At 37.4% G+C, this 21,703-nt stretch overlaps 1 protein-coding gene across 3 annotated transcripts in view; it reads left to right on the top strand.

The window, feature by feature from the left end:
- Nucleotides 1–21,703, top strand: part of TMC1 (transmembrane channel like 1) — a 132,093-nt gene that overhangs the window by 44,459 nt on the left and 65,931 nt on the right. For all 3 annotated transcript variants that reach the window (XM_040254092.1, XM_040254030.1, XM_040254141.1), the window contains exons 5-7: nt 9,034–9,124; nt 11,233–11,314; nt 19,696–19,802. In XM_040254092.1, coding sequence (XP_040110026.1) covers nt 9,034–9,124; nt 11,233–11,314; nt 19,696–19,802 — 280 coding nt within the window. The remainder of the gene's footprint in view (nt 1–9,033; nt 9,125–11,232; nt 11,315–19,695; nt 19,803–21,703) is intronic.

The following is a 21,703-nucleotide window of genomic DNA, read 5'->3' on the forward strand; positions in this document are numbered from 1 at the left end:
ATTCATTAAAACAAGACAAAAACAAAAATAGAACAAAATATCCTTGATATAGAGCTTAATAAGATCTGGAGAGATATTTATAAAATTACTGTTATAGATTGTTTTAGATGGAGAAAGAATTCTTTTTAGCAACTTATTTGCACATCATCTCTGCTGATGATTTACAAATCTTAGAATTTTTTGGTGTCCTCATAGAGCAGAAAACTAGTTTATGTTGTGACCAATATCTAAAACTCAGCACAAACTTTTAGCTCCTGGGAAAATCTATATTGTCTTCTTTGTCCTCTCTCTACTATTATAATAAAAAAGGAGTACTGTTAAACATAAATTGATTTTTAAATTAATCAGGTAGAACAGAATCAGGAAAACATTTAATCAGCAAGTAGAAAGAGGATCTAATGTTCTTTCTTTCTTTATTAAACTACTAAAGCCCAGCTATGTTGTTTCTCCCTTGATTCATCTAAAATTACTCTGAGATGCCTGACTGACCTCTAGGGTACAACTAAATTATGTTTGAGTTTTTAATTGACATTTAAGCCAGCCATGACATTTAACATTGTTTTATACTTCCAGGGAGCAAAGAAATTATCTTAATTCTGAAGAATTTCTATGGGTAGTAACTTTGAACTTAATACAGATTTGACCTACTCAAGCTTTGCTTTCGTTTTTTACTAGTACCAGCAGCTGGCTTTGACATATCTTCATGAATGTCATCAGAGCTGGTGAAAACAGATCATTGTAATGTTTATTGCTGATGAAATGTTTAGAGGTCTTAATGAGCTCTCTCTCTGTCTCTCTAATATATATATAAAATCTGTGAAATCTGTGAAGTGATGTTATTGAAAGGAGGCAGACCAAAATAAGCCATGCATATAGGCTAAGAGGTTATATGAATATCCAGCCAATGTTTTTGTTGTTCTTTTTTGCTTGTCAGATTGCTTCAGAAATTTTTAGTCAGTTGTCCTTTATGGATACAAGATAGAGTGAACTAGTTATTTTTCAAGATGAAGTTATTCACCAAAATAAATTTATCATGTTTCAAAATGTGTGGAGTATTGTCAATGCCAGGGGTCACCAAAATAATCATATTTGATATAGTAACTTTTTAGCCCAACCTTCCAGCAACTTTTTGGCCACATAAAAATCTCTTAAATTTACTAGTCTCAACAAATAAAATTTAGTTTAGTTCTGAATTTGATCTTCAACTTGTTTACATTGGACTCATTTAGGGACCTTGAAAAGTATTGATGCCTATGTCCCATCCTTAGAGATTGTGACTTAAGTGGGCTGGAGATGGGGACATTTGGCCTTTGGAATTTCTAAAAGATCCCACAGGTATCCCACAGCAGACTATTATCTAGTCTTGGAGGTGTTCATTCATTCAAATAGCATTTGTTGAAATTTCTATGCCAGGTGCTATATTAAATATTGGGAAGTTAGAAATTGAGACAATGGACCTTGCTTTCAGGAAATCCCAGTGCAGAGGTGAAAATGGACTGTGGGTTAACTGTAATATGTGATGTAATTACTACATAAAGGGCAGAGGTTAAATCACCCTGACATGTGGCTGGAGGTAAGTGTTAGAAAGGAAAACCAGGAAAGAGGTTATGGAAGAGCTGTAGTATGGACCTGGCTGTTGAACTGAAAATGAAAAGGAAGAAATCATGTGGCGAAGAGGGGAAGGGCATTCCAGAAAGAGGAAGCAGGTTGTATAAAGGCGTTAGAAAACAAGTTATTAATACATCCAGCCTCTCTTGGTTTTCCTCTAATTCCTCTTGCAAATCATTGTTGCAACATTTTTCAGATAGCACACTGTACTGCACTTATCAGTCTCCTGCTAAGAAAGTGCTCATGGTCCTTATTAACATCAGAATGAATTCTGCACTGCTTAACCTGGCATTGGGCGTGCCTACTCCCCCTTTAAGCACTTGGACTGTTTTCTTCATCAGCCATCTGAAGGCCCCAGATATATTTCCATCTCTTCACCATTGTTCACACCAGTTCCCTGAACTGTAATGTCCTTCCGGCAACTTTGACTGTGTATCTGAATCCTCCTTTTGTTAAAATTTCCTTCTAACCACCCTGCTCTTTCATCTGAATTTTTCCAGCCCTTAATTTTACTATTCATTTGGTAGCAATTAGATGATTCCCTGAATGTTTATCTATGTCTTAGCTTTCTTATGAAATTAGAAATGCCTTACAGAAAAGCACAGAACCACATTCTTTTTTTTCCTTCATGTGGCACAGTGCCTTGAAACAAACAGAACAAAAAACCAACCCTGTATTTTATTACTGTAAATCTTATTTTATTACTGTAAACAAAACTGTATGACAATATTATACGTTTAGAAGATAGAGGAACTAATTATTTGCACAATTGCCCAGTCTTTGGCCATTGACACACACAATTTTTACAGAGTTGTAAAGATAGTGTACATGTGTGCTCAGTTACTGAGTCATGTCAGAATTGTTCTTTATTCTGGCGTTTTACTCAGTGTATCAAATACATTTCCCCAGAAAAATAATAAATATTTTAAAATACTAATCAAAAGTACCATATACCCCTGGTATACCAAGAAACTGTTTTGTTTATGCTGTCTCAACTTTTATATGTCCTTATACCAATCCCATGAGGTAAGTAATAATGTTATTCTGAGGAAACTGGAGATACTGAGCTCAGTTCCTAGCTGTGCTGTGCCACTTACTGTCTGGGTAAATTTTGCACACCTCTTTTACTGATCTAATCCTCAGTTTCCTCATCTCTGTAATGGGGATAAAAATAGTTCCCACCTTGCAGGATTTGGTGGGGATTAAATGAGATGATGGATGTAAACTGCCTAGCTTATGGCAAACATTCAGTACATTAACTGTCATTGCTGTGACTTTCCCTGGTCATATTTTATAGGTGAGAAAGCTTGGGATCAACAACAGCTCCCCAAAAGCACATGGCTAATATTAATATGTGACAGAGCCAGGATTCAAATCTGTGTCTCAGTTATAAGATACAGATCACAAAATCGAATAGAAATGTGGTCCTAGTCAACAGACTGTGTGTGTTAGTTGCTTAATTGTGTCCAGCTCTTTGTGACCCCATGGACAGTAGCCCATATAATTTTCCAGGTAAGAATACTGGAGTCGGTAGCCATTCCTTTCTCCAGGGAATCTTCCTGACCCAGGGATCAGACCAAGGTCTCCTGCATTGCAGGCAGATTCTTCACTGCCTGAGCCACAGGGAAGCTCTTTTTGTCTCTTATCACAGACTCCCCAGCTGTCCCAGCATTCTGTACTCTCTGCAATAGCACAGAATGGCAGGAGCAGAACTTGGGCTGGCACCTAGCACGGCACTCCTCCCAGGAGCATTGTATCTGGGGCTTCTGAAACCGGACACCTGGGCCCCTCGTCAGGTCTCAGATGTAAGGCTGAATTCTCTCCTGCGTTTTTGGTAATAAGATGAATTCCCACTATACTCATATCTCACCAGGATCACAGTCTAAGGGGAAATGGACTGGCTTTCTGCAACTGCCTGGAAGTATCTAGTCCTCAACTTTTTTTACTTATTTGGAGAGTCAGCACAAAATTGGTCAGCCCTATTAGTTCTATTGCTGTTAATGATAGTTACTGTTTATGATGATCTTCCTGTTTGCCATGGACACATTACATACATTATTACAAAACATATCACAGACATTCTCTCCTATAAAGCATAAACAACCCTTGGGAGAGCTATTACTATCTCTATTTTAAAGATGAAGTGGCTGAATATCTTACCCATTATGACTACTGTCACCAATATCCTTGTTTTAAAAGCACATGTTTTGATCATCAGTTCCAGTATTAGGATGACTTAAAATAATTCTGTCAGTCTAATTATGGAGTTATATTAGACTGTATGTTTCTGTACATTAGACTATCTTCTTATCTCCTCAATTTTCTTTCAATTACTCAGTAATATTTTAGGAAAAGTTAGAGCTCTAAGTTTTAGTCAATTTAAATTGGTCAGTTTTTGTTTTTTGTTTTTTTTTTTTAATGGTGGTGCTTATTAGAAAAAGACTTTTCATTCTTCTGGTTGCTTTATTGGGAAGTAGTGTTCATGAGCACAAATTTTGATGACAGTTGGCTTAAAGACCAGTTTTGAAATGTCTTTCATTTTCTTGAGCAATAAATGGGTTGCTCAATGATACCATCAAACTGAAAACAAGAGGAAAGAAAAGTCAACTTAACCTAACCCAAATGAGGAGCATGTTTCCTGGGATGAGAATGTGTCAAAGGCAGCATAGCACGTCCTAACTCCCTTGTGGAATCAGGGTTGTATCACGTGTTAAGGGTAAATTATCTATTTTGCAAGTTAGGCCAAAGTGTGCTCCTTCAACTAACTGTGAAAGCATTCTTGAATGCCCATGAAACCTTATTATTCTAATTACCAACAAAAAGGGTTGATAAATGAATGATGAAGCCAGGTATTATTGTCATTAAATAGACCTTGCTCAATTATTTATCCCTGGGTCTGGGGTTACAGCTCAGAGAGCTGTGCATATTGTACCAGGGGTTTGAGCTCTGAGACGTGGAGACTGGATTACAGACCTGGCAGGCAGCTTTTGCTGAATTCAGCTCAAGGAGATGACACACATTTTTCAGTCAGATATTTGGTTGGTTTGAGGCTAGTAGGTATTCAGAATTTATCCACAAAAGCCTATTTCATATTAGCCATGAAAAATGCCTAGAAAAATCCCTTTAAATTATCCAGAACAATACAAATGGGTAGGAAAATAGATTCATTACAAGAAAAATATAAAAACCTTTTTTTTTTTTTTTTGCCTTTTGGTTTTCAAAGACTGCTGTTTGTTTTCTTGCATTCTGACATGTGTTATGGCTACTTTAGTGTGATAAGTATCACTCAGTGTTTATCTCCATATTGGATATTTTCTTTTCCTATCTTGTTTCTAACAGCACAGTTAGAAGATATCGTCTTCTGGTTAAGAAATCTTTATCAGGAAGGATGGGCTTGGGTGCTGCTAGTTTCTTCCATCCTAAAATCATGCCAGCTAATTGTAAAGGTCAGCCCTGAAAATAGTGTAAAGGTTTGTTCTTTCTCTGAGCTCTTCCACCTTAATTTCCCCTCTTCTGTGCTCGAAAGGAGCAAGATGCTTATACCCATCTGTTCTTGCTTAACAATTCTTCTCTGCCCACTACCCCTGGTAGTTATTTGGCCCTGGTGGGCAGTGGGGAGCAGGAGGAGCTAGAATGGCTGGCCAAGGAGCCCTTAGGTATGAAACTAAGAAACTTGGAGAAGATCTCTTGGAGAATAGAGGAGGGGATAGGGCATTGTGCTGTGCTTAGTCATTCAGTCGTGACTGACTTTTTGGAACCCCATAGCTGTGGCCCACCAGGCTCCCCTGTCCATGGGGATTCTCCAGGCAAGAATACTGGAGTGGGTTGCCAAGCCCTTCTCCAGGGGAACTTCCCAACCCAGGAAAAGAAGCGGGGTCTCCTGCATTGCAGGCGAATTCTTTATCAGCTGAGCTACCGGGAGAAAAAATTCACACTGGAAATTATACAGAGTGGAGTGAAGTCCAGACTTTTGTTTGAAAATTCAGGCTGTGTATGTATGCTGAGGGTGGGGTAGGGTAGTCCTGGAAGACAGATATGAAACTATATCTAGCACCAGGGAGAATCTGGCAATTTAAGAGACAAAAAAAAACTTGTTTAGATTGTTCAAAGGAGAAGTATGTATGTAATAACTGATTTAAAAACTCTTATGGAAGCCATATAAATAAATTTTTGTATTTTATAATTTAATTTACAATTTTGTTTATAACCTTGACTTCCCTGTCTCTTAAATTTTGCTAGTTTACTGTTCCTGTAACATAATTATCAGCTCACAAAATTTAAAACCTATGGAGTAGATTAGCTATTCCTTTACACTTCTGATTGCTTAGAGCAGTCTTGTTTTCTAACTGCCCACTCAAGTAGAAAGCAATATAATTCTAATAGGCCAAACTGATGTTCTTTAATTATCTCCTAAATATCAAGAGCTACGGATATGTCTGTAAAGTAGTCACTTTATTACATTTGAAAAACAAATTTTAATTTTAATTTTTGGTTCTCCATTTATATATGTTTATCATGATAGAGAATGATGTGATAATTCCTACATATACTTGATCTTAAGAATTTCAAAATTCTTGATGTCAAATAATTGTTATAACATGATGAATGGGTTCCTAAAAATCACCACACCTTGAAAATTGGGTAATGAAAACTACAGGGCTTACAGAATAATGGGAATGGGGCATAATATTCAGGAACATCATAGGTGACATATTTTAAAAAGAGAAGTTTAAGAAAATGACAGCAACATTTTACACATGTTAAATGGCTGAGAAATGCATAAATACTGCAATAAATATGGCTGTTTACCTTTAAAAAGATCTGAGGTTTGCTTGTGGAAATGGTAAGGCTGCAGTTTGTGTTATTGTGAAGCCTGGAAGCAGGGTCATTGTAAGTCAGCTCTGAATGGATGTGGCTTTTCTGACACATGAGTGTCATGAAGTAGCTGGTTGATGAGGTGTATGCATTTTGTGTATACCCTTCTAGGTTTAGGTGGATGCGATTTTTTTTTTTTTTTTTTTGCATTCACCTAGCGTTACTTGTAGATAAAAATCACACATAAGCAAACACAGAGTTTGTGTTATGTTCAGGTTGTTCCATCGTATAACAATCATGTTAGAACAGATTCTTGGTTTCAAAACAAGTGTTACAGTGGAACTGACACTGTAGTAATGCCTTCAGCACATTCACGTCTATGATCACACCTTAGATTTTCACCACCACCCAAGCAAGCAGGAAGCATTTGTTCAATTTTTGTTTGTTTGAGAATCCTGGACCTGTTAAAAGCTACACAGTAACTGAAGGAATCTGTGCAGAACTTGCTCAGGTATGTGCAAGTCCTGAGCAAGTGTGCTTTCTTTTGAAAAACAGGATTGTCCTCCGCAAGGGTATGAAAGAAAGTGAAAGTGTTAGTTGCTTGGTTGTGTTTGATTCTTTGCGACCCCATAGACTGGAGCCCGCCAGGCTCCTCTCTCCATGGAATTCTCCAGGCAAGAATACTGAAGTGGGTTGCCATGTCCTCCTTCAGGGGATCTAACCTGGGTCCCCCGCGTTGCAGGCAGATTCTTTACTGTCTGAGCCACCAGGGAAGCCCCAGCATGGGTATAGAAAGTGACAAAAACATGGACAGGGTTATAGAGACAAATCACAGAGGCTGGGTTAAAATCAGGTTACTTGATATTCAGTTTATATCAGTTCAGTATTTTATAAAGTGTCTGTTAGGTACCATACTCACTTCTGTCTAGTTCTCTATAACACATAGTTAAAGCTTAACTGTAATATGTTTGTTTTTGATTGCCTGCATTTAAAACCCAGCCATGAGAGTTCAGTTTATACTTGTTGATAGGGCTTTATCGAACATCTTAGAGAATGTTTTAGAAACTATTTTTCAATTAACCTTCACAGCCCAGAAGTCCTCTCAAATGTCAGAGTGTTTCACAAGGCCAGCCTAATAACTTCTTCATTTCTAGGAAGCTGTCCTATTTAGTTTCTGAGAAGACAAAAGAGAAGGGTGTGATTCCAAAGTCTAGGAATGACTGCCTTCGAGCATTAATTGATCTGGATAATACAGTTTTTAGATACTCCCCTGTTTCCATCTACCTGAATTATGCCAGTCATGTCTATTTCAAGTTTACTCGAAAATAAGTTTACTAAACACCTCTTATGATCCAAGTAGTGAGCAGTGCTGTGGGAGAAAAAAGAGATAAGATATTGTCCCTGCCATCAAAGAAATGATGTGGGGAGTCTGACGTCTGAAGAGAATCTTCTCCACTGTGCTTGTGTTTGTATGGCAGGCCATGGGTAGGTGCCCATGTATGGGTGAATAGTGGGGCACTATTGTTTAGTTATCGGCTAAGGTAGCAGGCATGTGCTGTTTTGATCCCTGGGTATGGTAAACTCATGAGCTTAGCACTGATACTGAGGAACACAAAAATATCCTTCATCAACTTAAGGATGAAGTTTCATCTTTCACCTTTTAAAGAATACTTTGTGTGTTAAGCTTGTAGTCATGTGTTGAGGGGCCACCCAACTGACGACAGTGTTGTAGAACCAATGTCCAGGTTTGGATTATCCCTTGATTCTCTTGGGTTACGCCTTTTATGGCCCCTGAGAGGTCAGGGCAAGCCTGGACTGCCTCTATCTGTAAAATTCTTTCCAAACTGCAAACAGACAATGATAGCAAAAATGACTAAAAAATGTTATAAAAGTTGTAGTATATTTAACATGTTCACTTTATCCATTTTGATGAGTTAATGCTTTTTAATGCACAAAAAGACACTAATGTGACTACTGTAAAAGTACAAATATTTGGGAATAATGTTAAAATTTAAATTTGAAACCCTTTGAGAATGTGAGGCCAAAGATTATTCCTTTCCTTTTCTCTCTTCCCTAAACCCCTTTGCTTTATATAGTATGGTTTTTCTGTTTTAAGTCATAATTGCTTTTATGAGATTAAATACCAGGTCAATAAGTGTGTTCTATGTCAGTTTGTCCCAAACTCTCTGCCCTATTTTTTTTTCAAAGCAACCCTTAAAAAAGAAGGAAAGTATTTTAAATAAACATTCTGACTGCCAGAATCTGAAATAAACTTCAGATTCAATTTTACACGTGGTAGAAATGAGAACTGGGGTTCTCTATTTTGATGTTTAGCATAAATTCCTCGCTTTTTGATGACTACAGCTGATTAATAAGTGAGACTAAAACATCTTATTCTTCCTGTCCAGAATTTTAAAAACTTAAACACTTGGCCAGAATTTTAAAACTTAATCATCATTTACAAATCCCAAGATTATGAAATTCAGTCACGTGTTAAGAGTTTAAAAGGGTCAACGAGAAATAAAGCAGTAGACCTAATAAAATTAAATATCCACTACCTATATACTATATTAATCTCCACCCACATTTTATTTTGTTTTATTTTCTCAGGGAAGCAAAAAAATTTGTGAGTGAAAATGAAGGGGCTCTTGGAAAAGGAAAAGGGAAACAGTGGTTTGCATTTAAGATGATGATGGCCAAGGTAAGTATTTTCATAGCTCAGTGAGTTTGATGCCATATAAGCTCTGTGGAAGCCACATTGCCCCCAAAGGGTTGTAAAATCGGTTCTGTTCTGAGAGACTGAAAAAAAAAAAATCCGACATGTTATGTGTATACTTAGGTACGTTATACTAGATACATAGTACTCTGTGTTATGGAAATTTGGAGAAAGGGGTGATTCAGAAAAAACAAAAAAAATTGTCCTGAAAGGCTCTTCAAAGGAGTTAAAATGAAAAATAAGTTGAGAAACATTGATTTACGGCAAAAGATTGACTTGTATGATTTTATCACTTCCAAATGTAATAGACTGTGCCTCTTTCATTTTCTTTTCTTTTGGTTGATTGGTTATATATTTAATTTAATTTATTTTTTTAATATAAATTTATTTATTTTAATTGGAGGTTATTACTTTACAATATTGTATTGGTTTTGCCATACATCAACATGTATCCGCCACAGGTGTACACGTGTTCCTCATCCTGAACCCCCCTCCCACCTCACTCCCCGTACCATCCCTCTGGGTCATCTCAGTGCACCAGCCTCAAGCATCCAGTATCATGCATCGAACCTGGACTGGCGACTCTTTTCATATATGGTATTATACATGTTTCAATGCCATATTCCCAAATCATCCCACCCTCTCCCTCTCCCACAGAGTCCAAAAGACTGTTCTATACATCTGTGTCTCTTTTGTTGTCTCGCATACCGGGTTATCATTACCATCTTCCTAAATTTCATTTTCATTCCCTAGGAGTTATGTGGTTCTGGGTCAAGCTTTCTTTCTCAAAATGTCTACAAGCTGCAGAGCCATATAACTCTTCTCTACTAGGAACATCAACTATAAATTGGATAGAAAATAAGAGAAAACAAATGATATGCCAATATAAATGTAAATTTTTGGAAAAGATAGAAAAGAAACTAACATTTATTTAGCACTTGCTATGTTCCAAGCACTGAGTTAAATCCTTCTATAAAAATTGAGTCCTTATTATATAAAGTCCTTCCACATTTAATTCTCACAGCAAAGTAGGTATGTAGACATTATTATCTCTTTACAAGTGTTATACCACCTGAGGCTAAATATGTTCCCATAGAGATGGAGTTTTGTGAATAAAGTTCATTTATCTTAAATATGAAATCTATAAGTAGATATGATACATATTTATATATCATGGATTTGTTTTGTCTGTTTTTACAGTTTAAATAAATGGAATCATACGGTGTTTATGCTTTTGTTTCTTGCTTCTTTGAGCAATGTTATTTGCATGAAATATGTCCATGTCGTGGGAGCTATAGCTCATTTTTATTTATATGTTCTATTCTATCATATGAAGATATTGAATTTACTTATCTATTCGATTATAGATGAACATCTGAGTTGTTTCTGGGTTGGGTAATCTTTTGAACTTCAGACTTGTATCAAATCTTATTTAGGTGCCACATGCCTGTTTAGCTCATCCATTATCCCAGCATCATCTATACATATGCAAAGTTGTCTGTCCCATCCTCATTCTTCTTCTTATGGGTAACCCAACATTGTTGGATAAAGTGGAAGGAAGATCTTTTACAAAAGCTAGTTTATGATTCTTTTTTTTTTCTTCTTTTTCCTATAATTCCATGCCTTTCCATTTAGACAACTGTTTCATCTCTACCAGAATGAAAAGTCACAGCACTTACCATACTGTACAGTGTACTTGACCCAGAAGCCCTTCAAAGCAGGAACTATGCCTTATTTACAGTTCCTTAATTTCTTCATGCAATGAATATTTAACTTAACACATACCTTATTAGGTGCTAACTCAGTCTCTGCTCTCTTATTGTGTAGCAGAATAAACAGATCATTTTCAGTGGGCGGGATATTTTCTGTAAAACAGAGAGTCAGTAAATATCTTTAATTAAATTGGTCCAGGAGTAGGTGCGGAACAGGGCAACAAGTGAAAACTAGCACTTTTTTTTACAAAAAGCCCTATGTGATGCCAGAGGTATCTTTCCAAGCTCACTGTCATGTGATATTTTGGGATGAGTGCGGGGGATAAACATCTTAACAAACAAGCAGTTGGGTTTTACTGTTGCACTTGGCTTTCTTTTCAGAAATGGGCAAAATTTCTCCGAGATTTTGAGAACTTCAAAGCTGCTTGTGTCCCGTGGGAAAATAAAATCAAGGCCATTGAAAGTAAGTGCTCATTCTATCTCATTAGATGAGGAATGCTGTCCTAGATAAATGTCTCATAAGCTTATCAGATGGTTTTCTCAGTCCTGTACTACTGAAAAGATTAAAAACAAGAAAATAAACAAATAAATATATTTTTATGTCCTCTTTGCTCACTGTGAAGCTTTGCTAGCCCTTACTAACTGTAGCACTGGAGACTCCACTCTCCTTTCTGCATTAGACCAAAATATTCTCATTTTGACCTTGTATTTTCTTCTACGCATGAAAGTCAGTATTGTGCACAATGACATTGAGTCATATCATTGGGAAAGCAGAGATTTTATTTTGGAAATGAACATGACATTGAAAATACATAATCACTTGAAATATTATAAATCAACTATACTTCAATTTAAAATAAACTCATATAGAAATATCAAAAAAAGAAAATATACATTCACTTGGATGTTAGACAATAATCAAAATGAGCCATATCTAAAAATAGTGAAGAAATCTTAAAGCATCATTTTCAAACCCCTGAAGTGAGAATAAGCAATAATCATCCAGAAACTCGCTATCTGAATATCATATTGTGCCTTCATTTTGTACAATGTTCATAGTGTACAGAGAAAGCAGGAGAATATACTCAATCAAAAACTTATTTATTATAGTGCTCTAGGCTTAGAATAGGAGAAGGCAATGGCACCCCCCTCCAGTACTCTTGCCTGGAGAATCCCAGGGACGGGGGAGCCTGGTGGGCTGCCGTCTATGGGGTCGCATAGTCGAACACGACTGAAGCGACTTAGCAGCAGCAGCAGGAGGCTTAGAATAAGGAAGATAAAAATTTTTAAATATTGTAAATATGATAATATGTCATTTTAAAAATAAAAGAAAATTTTAAAAGGGGATAACATTTAAAATAATTTTGAGCCTAACCTTGTTATATTTTCGTTTCTAATAGTTTTGAGTAGAAGTTGATTTTCCTCCATACCCCTCCAGATAGCAGGGCAGATTTTCCTGCGGGCTAAATGTGGTGTTGCCTAATTAAAGTGGAGGCTCCATAGGGAGATAACACAGTTGATGGATATTTCACTGACAAGATTGGGCACGTTTTAGGAGTGACTACCTCTCAGTCCTCTGTCTCTCAACATCAGATGGCAATGAATTAAAATATATCAGCTTATTAATCGAATACATAATACCTAATAAAATAAATCAGCTCATTAATTCCTCCCACATATTCCTGTACCAGCCCTTTCTTGATGTAGTTTTCTCCTCAACACTTATCACTATCTAAAATAAAGTATTTTTCATTTAATTTAAAAATAAATTATTAAATAAATAATAAATAAAATAATTAAATGAAAAATACAGTCATTTTACTTCATTTTGTTCATTTCTTCCAATAGATATGAAGGTAGAAAATTTGTTTTGTTCACTCCTGGACCCCTAGACCTAGAATATGCTTGGTCTTAATGAATGCGCTGAATAAAATTAAATTTCCAAATGGAAATGGAAAAATAAATTTCTAAAACTCTTGCTGTTTCCATTTTGATTCCAGTAATGCCTGGATCCCAATATTAATGTGGACCAGGTACTCACTTGTTGACTCTCAACTTTTTTTCATATGAAAAATAGACTTGATAATTCTTGCTGTGAAGTTTTGTGTCATATGGTGATGCCATGGAATTTAACTGTTATGCCAGCCTTGCCTAAAACCCCATGGTTACCTGCTGAGAAGCACCTTATCAACCACATTGGATTGCATATTTTGCTGAAGAAGCTGTACATTGGTACTCCAGGAATACAAATATAACCTATACCTACTTGACTCCTGTATTACTATGAAAACCATGGATTAAATTATTGAATTCTTTCAAGCTGGAGATTACAAGTCTTTCTCAGAATCAAAATCTACTTCTTCCTAATAGTAAATTACACCATCAAAGTTAAAGTGTGATACAGACTTAGAGAACAGACTTATGGTTGCCAGGGAGATGGTTGGGGGAAAGAATAGTTAGGACATTTGGGGTGGATGTTAGACAATAAACATTACATATACACTGCTATATTTAAAATAGGTAACTAACAAGGACCTACTGTATAGCACAGGGAACTCGACTCAATGTTATATGGCAGCCTGGATGGGAGGGGAGTTTAGGGGAGAATGGATCCATGTATGTGTATGGCCGAGTCTCTTCACTGTTCACCTGAAACTATCTCAACATGGTTAATGAGCTATATGAAATAAAAAGTTTAAAAAAAGACAGGTTTCAGAAATAGGAGACATAAAAAAAATTGAGGTGTGATAGACTACTGTTTTTTAAGATCAGAAATAGCTTTAGACAGGCAACCTTAAGCACAGAGTTTAAACTACATGTTTCCCTGCTGGCCTAGGGCTCCAGAAAAATGTAAATTAAATTTGCCACATTTAATTCCCCATCCTTAGATCAGTTTGACAGAAACTGCTCTGAATCCTTGCCTAACAAGATGGTATTTATATTGTACTTTACAGCAGGTAATTTAATTGGTCTTTTCCCATTTAGAAATGCTCATATTTATCTGCTTGTCTTACTACCCATCTGTTCAAGAGGAAATTATACACGATGACAGACTACAAATTACTCTGTCTTAATAATAAATATCCAGAGGGAGATATGAAACCTTAACATTAATTTAAAAGATACACAAGAAAATTCAGGAAAAAGAATGTTGTGTAAGGTTTAGACTTCATTTTAAGAAATACCAAAGACTGTTTTAATGTATTAATAATTTACTAATGAAACAGAATTTATTCATTAGATTAAAGAGAAAGGAATTGGTCATTGATGGGTACAATCCAGATTTGTAAATTTGATCAGCCTTAGCTGTTTGATGGATATTACCTGTATCTATTCTCTCTCACACATATTCATTACATATTTATTCTATATAGCATAAAATAGTTTAAAAAAAAAAACATTTTTAAAATGAATTTAACTATGATTATCCCAGGTGGCACTAGTGGTAAAGAACCTGCCTGCCAATGCAGGAGACATAAGAGTTGCAGGTTCGATCCCTGGGTTGGGAAGATTCCCTGGAGGAGGGCCCAACAACCCACTCCAGTACTCTTGCCTGGAGAATCCCCATGGACAGAGGAGCCTGGTGGGCTGCAGTCTAGCAGTTCGCATAGAGTCTGACACAAATGAAGTGAATTAGCATGCAACTGTGATTATGCTTGAGGAGCAATATTGCACTGTAGATAAGAGAAATGTTGATTTGGAGTCAGACATCTATAGATAAAGACTATCTGATTTAGAACTCTGGCTGCATCATTTACTACTTACGTAAATACAGAGTAACCTGGCTCCATCACTTACTAGATGTGTAACTATGGAGTTAAGTCTCTGTAAAATGGGAGTGCAATAGATTCCCTGGCAGAGATTTGATAATAATTAAATGAATTAATACGCAGAGATAAAATAGATGACTGGAACAAAGTCATTAAACTTTAGTGATTATTATTATTAATCAAGTCTTGGATCAGTCAACTGCTGTGTTTATTTTTGATTTCCCATCCACACAGCTGGACTAATAATACTTAACCTTACCAAACTGTCAAGGCAGTAAAATGAATTGATGCTAGTAAAGTTCTCAGTATATGTAACTGACCATCAAAATACGTTCAGTTCAGCTCAGTTCAGTCACTTAGTCATGTCCGACTATTTGCGACCCCATGAATCGCAGCACACAAGGCCTCCTGTCCATCACCGTCTCCTGGAGTTCACTCAAACTCATGTCCATCGAGTCAGTGATGCCATCCAGCCATCTCATCCTCTGTCGTCCCCTTCTCCTCCTGCCCACAATCCCTCCCAGCATCAGAGTCTTCTCCAATGAGTCAACTCTTCACATGAGGTGGCCAAAGTACTGGAGTTTCAGTTTCAGCATCATTCTTTCCAAAGAAAACCCAAGGCTGATCTCCTCTAGAATGGACTGGTTGGATCTCCTTGCAGTCCAAGGGACTCTCAAGAGTCTTCTCCAACACCACAGTTCAAAAGCATCAGTTCCTCAGCACTCAACCTTCTTCACAGTCCAACTCTCACATCCATACATGACCACTGGAAAAACCATAGCCCTGACTAGATGGAACTTTGTTGGCAAAGTAATGTCTCTGCTTTTGAATATGCTATCTAGGTTGCTCATAACTTTTCTTCCAAGGAGTAAACATCTTTTAATTTCATGGCTGCAATCACCATCTGCAGTGATTTTGGAGCCCCCCAAAATAAAGTCTGACACTGTTTCCACTGTTTCCCCATCTATTTCCCATGAAGTGATGGGACCAGATGCCATGATCTTAGTTTTCTGAATGTTGAACTTCAAGTCAACTTTTCACTCTCCTCTTTCACTTTCATCAGCTACTACTATTATTAACTGTTCTCTACAAGAATAAGTCAGTTTTATTTGAGAGACTAAGCACATGGAAATGACTGTTCTTTTAATTATGCTCATTTAGCTACACTGTAGAAAGGTATCTTTTTTTTTTTTTTTAAGGAAATGCCAGTTTCAGTCAATAATCTCTGGGAGGATAGAACCACTGGGCTAAGTGAATATGAAGAGGGAAAATGTCTTCTTTTTCATTTTTGTGTTGAGAAAGGGGAAGAGCATATGGAACTTTGATGTCAATGCATTGATTTGTTTTCTCTTCTTTATGATCTTATTCTTTGTTTTGTTAGTGTTCTTTCCTCCTCTGCCATTGGTAGGTGTCACACAGAAGGATCATTGCCTTCTGGACTTCTCAGTTTCTTTGACCTGTGTTTGGATCTTTCCTACAATCACTCTAGCTTTGATGAAATCTATTTTCCTACAATTCATTTTTTTTTATACCTAGGATTTTGCAGAGAAAACCTTAGTTGTCACTTCTCTACCTCCAAAAAAAGAAAAAATTGTGGCGAAACCACTTTCAAGTCTAAAAACTCAAGTTTATAAGCTTTGGAGTCGAATGTATATTTCACCCATAATATATATGGATTATATATAGGGTGGATGTGTTTGTGCGTCTTCAGTTGTTCAGTTGTGTCTGACTCTTTGCGACCCTATGGACTGTAGCCTGCCTGCCAGGCTCCTCTGTCTGTGAAATTCTCCAGGCAAGAATGCTAGAGTGGGTTGCCATTTCCTTCTCCAAGAGATTTTCCTGATGTAGGGATTGAGCCCAGGTCTCCTGCACTGCAGCAAATTCTTTACTACCTGAACCTCCAGAGAAGCCCATATATGATGTAAGGGGTATTTTTTGAAATATTTTAATTTGCTTCTCTTTTTTGCTTTTAGGTATATTTATACTTATTTGCCAGGGATTGTGTATGGGGGACGGGGAAAGGGTGGGCCATGGTGCTAATTAGAATAGCAAAAGCATAAAAGGCCAGGAAGGAAGGAAAGAAAAAAGGAGGGAGGGAAGGATGGGTCAGTATCCTATGCTCAGAACTCTATATCAGAGGGTTTCACATGTATTTTCAGGGAAAAGCTTGCTACGGAAACCTAGAGACAAATGTTCTCCAGTTAATGAATAACTGTAATGACTAATAAGCTAGAAGTCCACTGCTGTCAATAAAACATGATGAGTGAACCTGGCTGAGGCAGCCCTTGGGTAGTTGTTACTGGAGAACACAGATAACAGCCATGAAATGATATGAAATCACTGGGAGCCAGATGGATGATCAGATGTCCTAGGAGGAGCATCTGTTCCAGCCTTTCTGCAGAGAGACCAGTGCCTCCAGTTACAACACTTGGGGGGCATGTTTACCAGCAGCACACACTTTTAGAAATTTTGTAGAACTCAGTACCCCTCTCCAAAATGAAATGAATCCAAGTAGAAAATGTCCAACTGGGGCTTCCCAGGCTGTGCTAGTGGTAAAGAACCCGCCTACCAGTGCAGGAGACGTAAGAGACGTGGATTCAGTCCTGGAGTCAAGAAGATCCCCTGGAGGAGGGCATGGCAACCCACTCCAATATTCTTGCCTGGAAACTTCCATGGACAGAGGAGCCTGGCAGGCTACAGTTCATACATAGGGTTGCAAAGAGTTGAACATGACTGAAGCAATTTAACCTGCATTCATGCATGCACAATGTCCAATTAGACATTGAATTCCTTTTAAGTTTCTATAAAAACTGTCACTGTGTTCTGAGAATAAGTAAGATGGTACCTAAAAAATGGACTAAATTCTGGAAATAGAGGTCTGACTGTCATATGAGCTTGGCTTTATCTTGGTAAGCAGAGGCTGAAATTTGCTCCACATTAGCTTCCCTCCTTCTTTAATAATGCTTCTCCATCAGCAATGCTTCAAAGCTAGAGACCCCAAGAAAACCAGTGTTCCCCAGGAGGTGCTTTGCTGAATGAGTCAGAACAAAGGGCCTGATGCAGAGAGTAGCTAAGAGTGTTCCCTGGTTTTTCTTGGGCAATGAAAATGAAAATTAGGAAGACTGGGGAAACTAGCAACTTGCTATTGAATCTTAAATGATTATCAAAGGACGATGGCTTTTATTAATCTGTGAAATTTCAACCTGAGACTCAAATTCAGTTTTTTCTTCCTTTTCCATTCTCTGATTTAAGAGAATGCTTTTGTTTGGTTTTTCTTAGTCAATAAGAATTGGACAGATCACTTTACTTTCTCTGAGGTGTGAGTTGACAGCACATTCTTGCCTGTCTCCTCCCAATTAATTCCCCAGGCCTGAAGTGAGTGTTAAAATGTAAAATCTCCCTGCCCACCCCCACTGCTTAACATTTGTCCATGACTTTTTGTCACATTTAAAATAAAACACTCACTTTTTACCTTTCCTTAAGAGGCCCTACACACACTTTTGGTTTCTTCATCTGCATCCATCTCCATTTTCCTTTATTCATTGTACTCCAACCGGAAGCCTTTGGGTTTGTTCCTCAATTGTCCTGAGCTCTGGCTTCCCTCATGATATTTGTCCCTGCATTTTCCTCTGCTTGAGCTGCTCTTCCCCAACTCTGGGCATTGCTGCCTGTTCCTTTAACTTCAGATCTCTGCTCAAATGTTACCTTCTTTCATTTCAGCCTCTGCTTACTAAGATGAGGCCAAGCTCACATGAGAGTCAGACCTTCCTCTACAAACCCATCTAAAGCAAACCCTTTTCAGTATTTTACCTTCTTCCCTCTAAGACTGATCTGGATAAATTATTATATATACTTTTATAAATATATGATTATAATGTAATGTAGTATATATTATGATGGATGTATACTTCTTTATGCCTTTTTAAATTATCACATATTTCTTGTTTCGACACCTCAGTAAAATATAAGTTGTATTAGGGCAGCAATCCTGTCTCTGATATTATGTTTCACATCTAAGATAATTCCTGACAGAAGGTAAACATGTGAAAAATGAATGAATGGACTTCAGCTTCTGCACTATCTATGAAATGCCCCAGCTGCTCAGAACAGCACAGGAAGGTCTATAGGATGTCTGTGTGTGTTTGTCACTCAGTTATGTCCAACTCTTTGTGACATCATGGACTGTACCCCGCCAGGCTCCTCTCCATAGAAGATGTGGTAAATTTTGGAAAGAATATTGTTGCTTGAGAAAAAAAGAGGAAGAAGCACAGTAATTATAATTATAATGATAGCTAACTACTGGCCAGGCATTGTAGTAACTGTAAGAGGGAGGAATTTTTGTGTTCTGTTATGTTAACCACTAAAGGGATGTTGCCTGTAAGTTTAAATTATACATAATGGCCCATTTCTGGGAATCCTGCCTTCCAGGTAATGAGCATTAAGCTAAAATATCTCTGTTTAGCTCATGAGGAACATTCTCACCAGGTCCACCTATAAATGACTAAAGGAGGGAAGAAATTAACACATTCCCTCTGGAAGCTAGCTGGAACTAGGAAATGTCTGACTTTTTTCCCTCCCCTTTTAGTATAAAGGAAGCCTAACTTTAAACCAGTCCAGATAGTTCTTTGGGGGCGTAACTTCACCATCTTCTTGGTTTGCTGGCTTTCTGAATAAAGTCATTATCCCTTGCCCCAACAACTCATCTCTTGGTTTATTGGCCTGTTGTGCGGTGAGAAGTATGAGCTTGGGCTTAATAACATAACCAGTTTATATACATTTTCTCACTTAACTGCGTTAACTCAAAGAATAAAATGATCTCTTCAAATAGCAACCCTGGCTGCCAAGCAACAGGCAGGAAGATGGACTCTAAAGATGTAGTCATTGTGTAGATTGCACATCTACTTTCATCATGTTAACATTTTCTCTTTCTGGATAGAAAAGAAAAATGGTAGAGCCTGTAAAAGTGAAAAAAAATCAATGCGTTGCAATGAGACGACTCAATTTGGAAGACACCACGACTTGGCTTTTGTCTTGTTTTGCCCCCTCTCTCCAACTTTTATTTTCTTTTTAATAGGTCAGTTTGGCTCATCAGTGGCTTCATACTTCCTCTTCTTGAGATGGATGTATGGAGTAAACATGGTTCTCTTTATCCTGACATTCAGCCTTATCATGTTGCCAGAGGTAAGATTCTGACTTCTAGTTTATAAAACATGCTGTAACAAGCTTCTTATGCAAGCACTCTACTAAAAAACTCCACTCTTTAAGAGCAGAATGCCTGTCTAGCTACTTATGCAGTTAGAGTAATAGTATCTGTAACAAATTAATCTTCAAAATGGTGTCCATCAACCAAAGGTCCTAATTCTTCTCTGAAGAGTATGTGGTCTCCTGAAATAATAAATAAAATGTGTGTGCATGTTTAAATGTACATTTCTCTGTGGAAAGTTTCACAGATTGATAGAATTCCCAAGGTGGTCCCTATGCCCAAATATTAATTACTCAAGAGAAAGACTTTGACATCTTGTGAGTTGCATGTATTTAGTTTGCTAAGTTTGCTTTCAAAAAGATACTGTTTAATGCAACTTTGCAAAAGCAGAGGAGAAAAGGAAAGATATAAGCCTCTGAATGCAGAGTTCCAAAGAATAGCAAGGAGAGATAAGAAAGCCTTCCTCAGCGAACAATGGAAAGAAATAGAGGAGAACAATAGAATGGGAAAGACTAGAGATCTCTTCAAGAAAATTAGAGACATCAAGGGAACATTTCATGCAAAGATGGGCTCAATAAAGGACAGAAATGGTATGGACCTAACAGAAGCAGAAGATATTAAGAAGAGGTGGCAAGAATACACAGAACTGTACAAAAAAGAGCTTTATGACCCAGATAATCACGATGGTGTGATCACTCACCTAGAGCCAGACATCCTGGAATGTGAAGTCAAGTGGGCCTTAGGAAGCATCACTACAAACAAAGCTAGTGGAGGTGATGGAATTCCAGTAGAGCTATTTCAAACACTAAAAGATGATGCTGTGAAAGTGGTGCACTCAATATGCCAGCAAGTTTGGAAAATTCAGCAGTGGCCACAGGACTGGAAAAGGTCAGTTTTCATTCTAATCCCAAAGAAAGGCAATGCCAAAGAATGCTCAATCTATTGCACAACTGCACTCATCTCACATGCTAGTAAAGTAATGTTCAAAATTCTCCAAGCCAGGCTTCATCAATACATGAACCATGAAATTCCAGATGTTCAAGCTGGTTTTAGAAAAGGCAGAGGAACCAGAGATCAAATTGCCAACATCTGCTGGATCATGGAAAAAGCAAGAGAGTTCCAGAAAAACATCTATTTCTGTTTTACTGACTATGCCAAAGCCTTTGACTGTGTGGATCACAACAAACTGTGGAAAATTCTGAAAGAGATGGAAATATCAGACCACCTGACCTGCCTCTTGAGAAACCTGTATGCAGGTCAGGAAGCAACAGTTAGAACTGGACATGGAACAACAGACTGGTTCCAGATAGGAAAAGGAGTATGTCAAGGCTGTACTAAGACCAATTAACTAAGGCCAGGAAATGAGACTGAGGTTGTGTACTTAACCGTAAGAAGTTAAATGACTCTGACTTCTTTGGATGCTTACCATACATGTTGGGTTAGGCTTTACTTAACCTACAAAGGATCTTTCCAGATATCAGTATTTCAAAAGCCAATTTATTCAATACACCATTGGCAACAGCCAAAACTAATTGTTTTGAGTGACTTTTTATTCCTGTGGTTTTGAATCAGAGCCAGCTTTTGTATCAAGCCATCCCACAAGAATAATACTAGTGCCTTATATGCTTAATGAGTTTCAGCTTTTAATGTGCAAAGTACTTTCACTTCTTTTACTCACTGAGCCTCACAACAAATTTATAAAGTAGAATATAGTCGAGTTTTTCTTTCTCCATTTTAAAAATGTGGAATCTGAGTCACATAATGCTCATTGGACTTAGCTGATATCACAGAGTAAAGAGTTTGTTATTTTATTTTATTTTTTTAAAGCTGATCTGGAATGAGCGTTCTTCTTATGTAACAAGCTTTTGCACCCTGTTTT

Source organism: Oryx dammah, unplaced genomic scaffold (assembly GCF_014754425.2).
Source record: "Oryx dammah isolate SB20612 unplaced genomic scaffold, SCBI_Odam_1.1 HiC_scaffold_1, whole genome shotgun sequence".
NCBI lineage: Eukaryota > Metazoa > Chordata > Mammalia > Artiodactyla > Bovidae > Oryx > Oryx dammah.